At 55.4% G+C, this 10,783-nt stretch overlaps 2 protein-coding genes across 2 annotated transcripts in view; one reads left to right on the top strand and one right to left on the bottom strand.

Moving 5' to 3' along the window:
* Positions 1-4,256, top strand: part of MARK4 (microtubule affinity regulating kinase 4) — a 25,963-nt gene extending 21,707 nt beyond the window's left edge. The window contains exons 19-20 of the mRNA XM_023535242.1: positions 1,202-1,246; positions 2,634-4,256. Coding sequence (XP_023391010.1) covers positions 1,202-1,246; positions 2,634-2,970 — 382 coding nt within the window. The 3' untranslated portion in view covers positions 2,971-4,256. The remainder of the gene's footprint in view (positions 1-1,201; positions 1,247-2,633) is intronic.
* Positions 4,257-6,852: 2,596 nt separating this feature from the next.
* CKM (creatine kinase, M-type) overlaps positions 6,853-10,783 on the bottom strand; it is a 6,184-nt gene continuing 2,253 nt past the window's right edge. The window contains exons 3-6 of the mRNA XM_023535241.1: positions 9,204-9,565; positions 8,121-8,244; positions 7,549-7,738; positions 6,853-7,046 (exon numbers count right to left, since the gene is read on the bottom strand). Coding sequence (XP_023391009.1) covers positions 6,868-7,046; positions 7,549-7,738; positions 8,121-8,244; positions 9,204-9,565 — 855 coding nt within the window. The 3' untranslated portion in view covers positions 6,853-6,867. The remainder of the gene's footprint in view (positions 7,047-7,548; positions 7,739-8,120; positions 8,245-9,203; positions 9,566-10,783) is intronic.

Genomic DNA, 10,783 nt, shown 5'->3' with positions numbered 1-10,783 from the left:
CTTCACCAAGCTGACCTCCAAACTGACCCGAAGGTGAGCCCCGCAGGACATGGGGGGGCGGGGGGCGGGGGTGCCAATGGGGCCTAACCTGTCTTCTACTCTGCTCTGTCTCCTTTGCCCCGACGTCATCTCTTCCTCTTCCTCCTCCTCTTCCTCCTCCTCCTCCATCACCCTTCGCCGGCCTCCTCACTGCAGGGTTACCCTCGATCCCTCTAAACGGCAGAACTCTAACCGCTGTGTTTCGGGCGCCTCTCTGCCCCAGGGATCCAAGATCAGTAAGTCCTGTCCCCCGCTCCGCTCTCGCTGGCTCCGCCTTCCCGTCTGCATGTCTCAGCGGCTGTGCGGGCAGCGGGGAAGAGGGCTCTGTGAGTGGGGGAGCGGTCTGTACCTGGGCTCATTAACTCACTGAATAAACAATAGTCTGGCCTCTGCAGACAGACTCTCGGGGTCCAGACCCCAGCTCTGTCGAATGACCTTAAGCAAGTCACTCGACCAATCTCTCCGGGCCCCACCGTCCGCTTCTGCAATGTGATAACAGTACCTTACTGTTAGGGTCTGTGTACACTGACTTAGGGGACGTAGGGACTGAGCTTATAATGTTGCCTTGGAAAATGCCTTACGAGTGTTTGCCATTAGTATTCACTGAGCACCTCTTGTGTGCCTAGGACTGTCCTGGGCCCCGGACTAGAGTGAACAAACTGTGCTGAGTCTAAGCCCTGCCCTGGCAGAGCCGACATTCTACTAGGGCTCAGTAAATAACATAGACCGCCAGGTACTACGGAGGAAAGCAGAGCAGGGAAGAGGGGTCAGGGGCATGGGGAAGGGAGGTGCAGCCTTAAATGGGGGCAGGCCTCGCTCAGGAGGCGTCATCTGCGCAAAGCCTGGAAGAGGGGATGCGGCCGTGTGTGTGTGTTACCCCTGCGTACGTAGGTGTGCGTCTCTGCCCACCCCGCCCTCTCTCTCGTCTTCCAGTCTTCAGTATCTTTCTATCTCCTGTACTAACCATTTCAGAGTGGGCTCCCCTCCTGGGCATGGATAAGAAGATCACGTCCTCACCCCAGGCCCTCCCCCACCCAGCGCCAGCCAGTGGGGAGGGAGCGGGGCCAGGGCAGGGGCTGCCCAGCGTCCTGGATGCAGTGGGTTTTGGGGAGGGGACTCCCTATATCCAGGTTAGACACTCTGTCCCCGTCCCTTCCCCTAGGGTCGCAGACGAACCTGAGAGAATCGGGGGACCTGAGGTCACAAGGTGAGTTCGTGTGCGCACTCCCGACTGCCACACCGGCCTCATCCTCCAAAGCCGGCTCCCCGAGAGGCCCCCGTGACCCTCCCTTCTCTTCCAGCCCCTCTTCCTCTCCCTTCCTCATTTCCTCCCCATCCCTGAGCCTCTCCCATCCATAACCAGCTCCTCCCCCTGTCGACATCACACTTCCTTTTCCTTCTCATCCAGTGGGGCAGAATGGTAGTCAGCGGGTGGCAAACATTATCTGTACGGCCCCCGGTGGCAAATCGTTTAGCCTCTGAGGGCCAGACAGTCTGCCACGCCTGTTCCCTGCCGCTGCAGCACAAAAGCAGGTGTACGCAGTGCACACGAATGCACGTGGCCGCGTTCCAGCAAAACTTTATTTACAAAATCGGGCAGGGCTTGTCCGTTGACAAGCCCTGCTTTAGTATGACACGGCACCAGTTTAGAGACCCCAGTGTGAATAAAGAGCCGCCCCCCGCAGTTCCAACAAAGTCTCAGACCTGACTCTCATTGGCTGGGGCAGGGTCACATGTCCACCCCTAAACCAGCGCCCGTGGCCAGGGAGACGGAATTCTCTCATTGGCCAAGACTGAGTCACGTGCTCGTCCTTGGGAGTGGAGGCAGCCCCACCCAAAACCAGAAAGACTAGGTCCGCAGTGCTTCTCAGAAGGGACACGGGGTGCTTTAGGCAGGGCGTTGCTTTGTTGTGCAGGGCCCAGAACATGTCGTCCCTGATCTCCCCACCCAACCTAATAAATGCCCACGGTGCTCCCATCCCAAGACTGTGACAATCAAAAAGTCCCCGGAAATTCCCAAATACCCCGTGGAGGACAGTGCTGCTTCTAGGAGAGAAGGGCTGACCCTCCGAGGGAAAAGCGATCGATCTCATTAGAAGGAGGAGTATTCGTTTGGGAACGAGCTCAGCTGCGAAAGGAAAGCGACCCCAGATGCAGACAGGACGATTCCTGTCACGCAGACCATGTGCCCAGGCTGGCAGGGCCGCTCTGTCCCCATGTCACTCAGGTAGCCAAGTTCTTGCATCGTTGCCGTCACCTTCACAGTGGAGGCGGCTCGTGCTCACAGGACATGGGGCCTGGGAGGCCGGGGCAGACGGTGTCCTTTGAAGGAGGTGATAGGTGTGGAGCTGCACCTGTCATTCTCCCTCGTATCCTGGGGTTTGGAGACGAGGCCATTCCTGGCTGCAGGGTGCCCTGGGAAATGCAGTCTGTAGCCAGGCAGCTGTGAGTCCATTGAAACTGTTACTGGGGTAAGAGGGGGCGACAGGTTTCGAGGGGCCAGAAGCCCGCTCCAGGAGCCTGTCTGGGAGCGGGAGCGGTGGGTTACCTTCCCCTCCTCTCCCACCTGTGACTTTGCTGTCATCCCACCCCAGTTGCCATCTACCTTGGGATCAAACGGAAACCGCCCCCCGGCTGCTCCGATTCCCCTGGAGTGTGAAGCTGACCAGCTCGCGCCCGCCCGAAGCCCTGATGGCGGCTCTGCGCCAGGCCACCGCGGCCGCCCGCTGCCGCTGCCGCCAGCCGCAGCCGTTCCTGCTGGCCTGCCTGCACGGGGGTGCGGGCGGGCCCGAGCCCCTGTCCCACTTCGAAGTGGAGGTCTGCCAGCTGCCCCGGCCAGGCCTGCGGGGAGTCCTCTTCCGCCGAGTGGCAGGCACCGCCCTGGCCTTCCGCACCCTCGTCACCCGCATCTCCAATGACCTCGAGCTCTGAGCCACCGTGGCCCTGGGTCCCCTCCTCTTCCTCTTCCTCGTCCTCTTCACTTCTCCCGGAGGGAAGGGGGTCAGGGAGGGGATTCTCCCTTTGTCATCCCCTCAGTTTTCCCGAATTTGATTTGGGGGCAGAGACTGTCCCCTCTGCTGTTCTCCGGGGACACTCGAGAGAAGAGCGAGGGGGCTTAGCAGAGGGAGCTGGCACCTTCCTGGAGCCCCCCGCCGACCCTGCCCCCCTCGCCATGCCATGGGGCATCTGAGGAGACTTTGGGGGCAGGGCAGGGGCAGAAAGAGAAACTGAGGACACTTCCATTCCTCCCAACAGTTCAAGAATTAGGCCGTGGGCAGGGGCAGGAAGAGTTGCTGAGCCTAAAGACTGGAGGATTTGGGGGGCTGGGAGTGGGGGTCAGAGAGGCAGAGTCCTTCCCCTCCCCGACCCCTCGTGCTCGAACCCCCCTTCCTGCCCCAGGCTGGCGCGGGGCACTTTGTACAAATCCTTGTAAATACCCCATACCTTCCCCTCTGCAGAGATCTCTCGAGGAGCTGCCGCTGTCACCTCCGGTTTTTAAGTTATTACACCCCTACCCTCCTGTCAGCCCCCTCACCTGCAGCCTATTGCCCAATAAACTTAGGAGAGTCCCCCTGCCCCACACTGACCCTGGGGTTTTGCTTCCCTGCCCTCATCTGCGAGTGAGATGAAGAGGAGGGGCCAGTGGTTTCTCAGTGTCCTCATCTGCAGGATGGGAGCAGAGGGGGTGTGAGGGTCGAGGGTGAGCGTGGAAGAGGGCAGGATGGAACTCGGCCTCATCCACGAGGCCCCCATTCCTATATGGGACCCCCGTTCATCCACTCGTGCCCACCCACACGTTATACTGGACTCTAAGCCACTTCTTACTCCAGTAGAACGTTTATTCAATAAACAGTCATCGACCGGCGCCTGCTCCGTGCCAGGTCCGGTGCTGGACATGGAGACACAGGAGCCCCCGTTTGTGGGGGACGTGGGGTCTGACACAAACACTAGAGAAACCGTTGCCTTGAGGAGCCTGGAAGAGAAAGGTTGGGGAGGCACTCCAGAGGAATCGGTGCCTGAGCTGGACTTTGAAGGATGAGTGGGAGTTGACCAGGTATTGGGTCTGCGGTGGGCGAAAGCCTGGAAGTGGGGGTGCGTGGTACATCTGCGGAGAACTGTGGGTAATTTCATCGTGGCTGCTGTGTCGAGGGTGGGTGGAGAATTAGCAAGAGAAATGCTGTATTAGGACTAATAATCCATCTACACTTAAGCAAAAAGCTTTTTGTTCGCTTACGTTATTTAATGATCCAGGGGTGCCTGGCTGCAGGCACAGCCGGATGCCGGAAGCAGGCTTGCTCACCTCTGCTGTGTTTTTTCAGTGTGAGTTTCATGCTAGTAGTTTAATCCGGTGGGTACTCCCTGATGGCAGAGATGACCCCGGATGTTCCTCATTGCCAGCTTCCTGCAGAATTCCCTAGACGGGTTCTCACTGGTCCAGAAAAGTCAGGCAGTCATCCCCGAACCAGTCGCTCTGACTCAAGTGGCCAGGCTTGTGCCCACATCTGGACTTAGAGGGGGTTCCTCAAAGGGAAGTCAGGGTGTTGTGAGCAGGAGAAGGGGATGGAAGCACAACAGACTGAAACAATTCAGGGGTGTCCAGTACCCCGGAAGGCCAGGGTTCAGTCACCCGGGACCTTGTGGGCCAAAGTAAGAAAGCTGGGCTTTCATCCGAGGGCACCGGCGTGCCACGGAGGGTTATGTGCAGGGAAGAGGCTTAAGTGTGCCTCAGTTGCCCATTTGGGGCACTGTAGGGTCAACGTTTGTCTTCCTGGGGCTGATAGGAAAGCCCTGCAAACTTCAGGGTCTGGGCAGACACATTCCTGTCTCACAAGTGAGGCCAGAAAAGGAGACTGCTTAAGGGTTTTTATAGTTGAGAGGGCAGAAAAATGGTGTTGAGGGAACCAGCCCTTTGTTAGGGACAGTGGTGACCAAGACAGCCCCAGCGCTGGCCCCAGGGCTCAAGGTCCTCAATGATGATCCAGAGGGGGCAGTGCTGGTATGGGGGAGGCCAACGGAGGTGCCTATCAGCCGGGGAGGGTTTCCTGAAGGGAGCGGCTTGCTAGACACGACGGGATGGGGGTGGGAAGGTACGTGCGTTCTAGGTCGAGGGAATAGTGTACAAATGAACGGCTGGCAAGCAAGAGAGAGTACAGGTCCTTTAGCAAATGGCGTACGATTCAGGGTGAGTCTAGAGTCACTGTGAGAGAGGAAGCTGGAGATTCTGGCAGGGTCCTGGGTGTTGTGGAGAGAGGCCTGGGCCTCCTTCCAAGGGCACCGGGGAGCCATAGTGAGGCTGTGAGCAAGGGAGGGGTAGGGGCGGGATTGCATTGTGAAGGGAGGGAAGGAGACAGATAGGAAGAACAGAGAGGAAGTTGGGTGGGACAGAGGGGGCGGGAGAAGGGTTGGATTTAAGGTTTATGAGGCAAAATGGGCAGGACGGGCATAGTAGCTGACAGACGCTTGGTGCTGCAGATTTGGCTGGCTCAGCCATCTGGGCTGCAGTGTTTGTGGTTTGTGTGGCCTCTGGGCAGTGGGGTGAGGGTCAGAGCTGGGATTAGTGACCGGGATCTTCAGTTGGGGATAATATTGTGAAGGACATTCTGGCATCCGATAGGCTTTGCATGTCCTGGCCTTTGGGGCCTCTCCTAACCTTCCTCTTTCAGTAATCTGTGGGAATTCTTGGGGAATCCTGGGCCTCAGTTTCCCCTTCCTGCTCCTTCATGAGACTAAGCTCTCCAAATGGCCGATCTCTAAAGACTTAATGGGGGTGCTCTGACGCATGCCCCAGTCTGGGGGGGGGGGGCGCGGGACACAGCTTGGGCAGAGACATTAAGATGGGAACTGCAGGGTGTAAGGAGCGAAAGAATATATATAGGAATCGTGAGGAAAGAGCTGGAAAGATGAGCCTTCAGCAAAGGGTATGCGTTTCCGTTTGAACTTGAAGAGTTGCAAATAACAGTGTGTCTTAGGAGATGTGGGAGCTATGGCAGCTTCTCCGGCAAAGTCAGGGAAGTTGAACAGACTGGTAGCAACTACAGACAGATGAAGTCAGACCACACAGAAGGACGCCAATAAAAAGCATAATGAGGTACATGTGATGAGACGCGTGGGTGGGCTCCGACTGGAGGCCGGTGGGCCGAATTCAGGTCTCACACATTTTGTTTGGCCTGCGTCTCTCCCTCACGCGGACCGCGTCTTTGAGATCTGAGCACGTGTGATCAGGAGTCGAGGTTGGGAAGGGCCCAAGTTTGGCTATGTGACACTGGGCCACACCTCTCTGGGTTTCGTATTTCCCATAGAGCCTTGTAATTTTTGGATGACACTCTATACTCTAACTTTGCCTCATTTTAGAGATGGGATAAAACGTGCCTAGTATGTGCCAAGAGGGCGAACCCCTTCGAGGTCACACAGCGGCCGATTACGAAAGTCCCTCCTCCTCCCCCTCCCTCCATAGCCATCGCACACAAAGCTAAGGCCACCATTGCTTTTATTAGTTGCTTTGAGTGGAGAAAAAGCATGAGCTCCAGATGTGTAAAGGCCTCGCCCGTTCGCCAGAGCTCCTGCTGGTGGGCGCAGCTCTGGGAAAAGGAGAGGAGGTTGTGACGGAGGTTTCTCGTTGGCCAGAACCCAGAGGATGGAGCCCGCTGGTTGGAACTCTGGTAGGAACTGGACCGCCCAGAAGGGTGAAGAGAGCCCCCAGTTGAGCGAACCATTACGAGCGGGCCTCCAGGGGGAAGGGGCGGGGCAAGGGGAAGGGGCGTGCCTCCGGCGGGCTGAGTCCTCCCTTCGGCTGGGGCTCCAGCAGTCGGCGGCGGGCGGGCTGGGCGCCTATTTCTGGGCGGGGATCATGTCGTCGATGGACTGTCCCTTTTCCAGCTTCTTCTCCATCTCCACCATGAGCTTCACACCGTCCACCACCAGCTGCACCTGTTCTACCTCCGACGAACCCAGCCGATCGGCGTTGGACACGTCGAACACTGAGCCCACGGCAGCGGTGTCCACGCCACCTGAGGGAGCAGGAGGCAGGGGCGTGAAGAGGAAGCAGAGGTGCAGGAGCGGGGCCCGAAACGCGGCCCCCGTGCCAACTGCGACAGCTGCACGTATCGAGTGCCTACTATGTAACAGGTTATGTGCATGCAGAGCCTCCCAAATGGCTGTCTATTCACGGGCCCGCGTCTCCGCCATCCAACAAGAAAAGATAGCACGGTGGGTAAGAGACTGAACTCTAGAGCCGGACTGCCTGGGGTCCAATTCTGACCATCCTCCCCTTTCCAGGTGGGAAACTGAGGCCCATAGGGGGCCGGGGACATACACATATTGTATAACCACGATGATATGTCGACTCCCATGAGATAAGGCGTGCTGATGCCCATTTGCAGAGGAAGAAAGAGGCTCACAGAGGGCCAGCTCTTGACGCATCCCCGGAACTCGTGGGGGATGCCCCACCTCCCGCTCCCCCGCCACATAGGGCCCGCCCCCGACGTCGCGGTGCGGGAGATGGAGCCGCACCTGTGCCCCGCTTCTGCAGACGCAGACGGCCGAGGATCTCCTCGAACTTGGGATGCTTGCTCAGGTGCGCTAGCTTCACGTGCACGCCCCCACGCAGCCCAGTGCCCAAGTTGGATGGGCAGGTGAGCACGTAGCCCAGGTGCTCGTTCCACATGAAGGGGTGGCCGGCTTTCTTGAAGATCTCCTCAATCTGAGGTAGGGGGAGAGGACCAGGAGTCAGCGCCAGCAGGCGCCTCCAAATACACGCGCAACGCAGACCGCGTTCGGAGGGACGGCGTGAGGATGAGGGTGGGGGTGCGGCTGGAAACCCAGAGGGATGAGATTGTGAGGGGCGGGGCCCGACGACCCCGGGCAATGGATTCTGAGCGGGCTGGGCTTGAGGACGCTTTGGAGGCGGGTTCTTAGGGGCGGGGCTTTGAACATAGGGGTGGAGCCTCGGAAAGCGTTTGGGCGCGTCTGAGGGGCGGGGCTGGTGTAGAGGGAGGAGCCGGATTCCGAGGGGCGGGGCCTCGGGAAGAGGGTGGGGCATTCAGGGTGGATTCGGACGGCAGCCTCCCGGGGCTCGCGCTCACCTTCTGCAGCCCCACGCAGAAGCGGCGGAAAACCTCCTTCATGTTGCCCCCCTTCTCCATGGAGATGACTCGGAGGTGGTCCTCCTCGTTCACCCACACCAGGAAGCTCTTGTTGTCATTGTGCCTGGGGTGGGGCGCAGCAAGAGGCCAAGGAATCAGCTCCGCCCTCTCTCAAACACATAACCCCCGCTAGGGGGCAGCGGGCTAAGGGGCATGAGGTAGCGGCATCCACTTCATCAGAATCGCAGAAGTTTACACCTGTACGCCCTTATCACAGATTCAGTGAAATCTCGAATCTTGGAATCAAGGACTTTTAGGGTCTTAGGTCTTTGAACAGCATTAAATAATAGGCTCTTAGAATCTTAGAATCAGAAGTTTGGAATCAGAATTGATAAATCTTGGAAATCCTACATCTGGTCTCAGGACCAGTCTTTCAAATATCACATGGACATCTCAGAAAAAGAGTCTTAGAACATAAAAATATTTAAAATCTTGAAATCTTAGAATCATCCCATTTGTAAATCTTAGCACCTACACTCTCCAAATCATTTGAAATCTAGGTTCTTGTAACTTTTTAAAGTATTTGACTATCAGAATCAGCAATTCAAAGATTCACAGAAAGCCTAATTATCAACAATACATATTAATAAAGGTCATATTAATAACTAAGATGTACTGAGCACTTATTATGTAGCATGCGCTGTTTTAAATACTTTACATAACTTAACTCATTAACTCTCACAAGAACCCCAACAGCTACGGATTATTGTAATCTCCATTTTCTAAATGAGGAAACCAGGACAGAGAAACATTAAATAATGTGCCCTAGGTCACACAGCTCTCAAGCGGCAGCCTTGGGATTTGAACCCAGAGATTCTCGGTCAAGTCTAAGTTCCTAACTGCCATTTCTCTGGTCCAAGTTTCCCAAAATGTGACACACAGACCACAGGGTAGGCAGGGGAGGAGGGCGAGATCATTTCCTGTGGTTCTTGGAAACATAATTACTTTTGTGGTCTTGACTTTGGTGGAGGAATAAGAAGGGTCGTGGGGGGACTGGAGAAGGCTGGGAAGAGGGGGTCTCACCAGATGCCACGGGCGTCGGGCCAGTCTCGGGCCATGCCAGAGGCCAGCAGCAGTGGGGACACAGGCTTGTCAAACAGGAAATGGTCATCGATGAGCTGCTGCTGCTCCTTCTCTGTCATGCTCTTCAGGGGGTAATATTTCCCCTTGAACTCGCCCGTCAGGCTGTTGAGGGCTGAGGGGCCACATGAATGAGTGGTCAGCAGCCTGCACCCCCTGAAGCCAGGTTTGGAGGCCTCAGGGATCCCACACTGCTGCCCAAAGGGGCCTGGGCTTTGGCCCCATGGATATCCTAAAGGTGCCTGAGTACTGTGTCTAAATGCAATGACCCCCCAAAACATGGTCCACCCCTGACAGCCCAGGGTCTAGGAACAGCCACACCATCTGCTCGAGCCAGAAAATAAGATTTTCCCCTTCCCTTGACCCTCACACCTGATCCACCTGTAAGCTGACAAGACAACCAGTCTCAGGAATTTGGGGAGCCATCATTATAATATAGTATATATAGCATGTGTATGTATTCATATGTATAATAAATATATATTATGTTTATAATAAGTATATTTGTATATATGTATAATACATATACTGATATACATTTCACACATTATTTGTATCATATACTATATAATGTGTTATATATCATATACTATATACTATATTATGAAAAGTAAATTATGTAAGCTTACAAGTTAAATTATATTTAAAACAAAGGTAATAAATACTCAAAACTACCACTTACTAATGATTTTTCTACATTTCCTATTATCGATGTTCTTGAAGTTATGCTCATCTGTCGTTTCTGTATGGCAGAAATGCTATGGGGTGATGTGCTCCCCTGTGCCTGTTCCCATCTCTGTACACTGTCATGTCGCTAGCTTAAAATAAGCCGTGATGGGAGAATTTACACCACGGAAATTGGCCATTGCTGCAAGTCAGGGCTACATTTTTTTTTTTTTTTTTGAGAGCCAGTTGTTAAACATCTATCAGAACAACACGAGTCCCAATGGCTCTACCTCCGAAACACACTTTCTTCCATCCCGTTGCTATCCCTCATCCCTTACCTGGACCACTGCGGTGGCCTGCTCACGGTCACTCTGCTCCTACCTTTGCCCATAGTCTGCTCCCCACTCAGCAGCCAGAAGGCTCCGTGTAAGTCTGAACCTGTTCTTCCTCTGCTCGCCACGCCCTCTGGACAGCCCACAAGGCTCTGCCCGACTTGACCTCATCCCTCGACCTCATCGCGCCCCTCGGCTCCAGCCACAATGATTTCCTTGCTGTTCCTCCCCACCTCAGGGCCTTTGCACTTGCTGTTCCACCTGCTACAATTCTTCCCAAGGTGGGCTCCTTCTTGTCAATCAGGTCTCAACTCCTTCCTAAGGTAGCACGCCCCGCCCTGTCGTTTTCTGCCACACCCCCTTGTTTCCTGGATTCATGGCATTTTAGAATTATCTTGTTGTTTTGTTGGTTTCTGTGTTTCCTCTCATCTCCCCACCAAGCTGACAGCTGTGTGAGAGCAGTGACATTGTCCATCTTATTCATCATGGGAGCCGCAGGGCCAGATCAGCTGTAAATGCTGGACG

Source organism: Pteropus vampyrus, unplaced genomic scaffold (genome assembly GCF_000151845.1).
Source record: "Pteropus vampyrus isolate Shadow unplaced genomic scaffold, Pvam_2.0 Scaffold138, whole genome shotgun sequence".
Classification (NCBI taxonomy): domain Eukaryota; kingdom Metazoa; phylum Chordata; class Mammalia; order Chiroptera; family Pteropodidae; genus Pteropus; species Pteropus vampyrus.
Note: the sequence above shows the minus strand (reverse complement) of the source record. Positions and strands in the feature narration are given on the sequence as shown.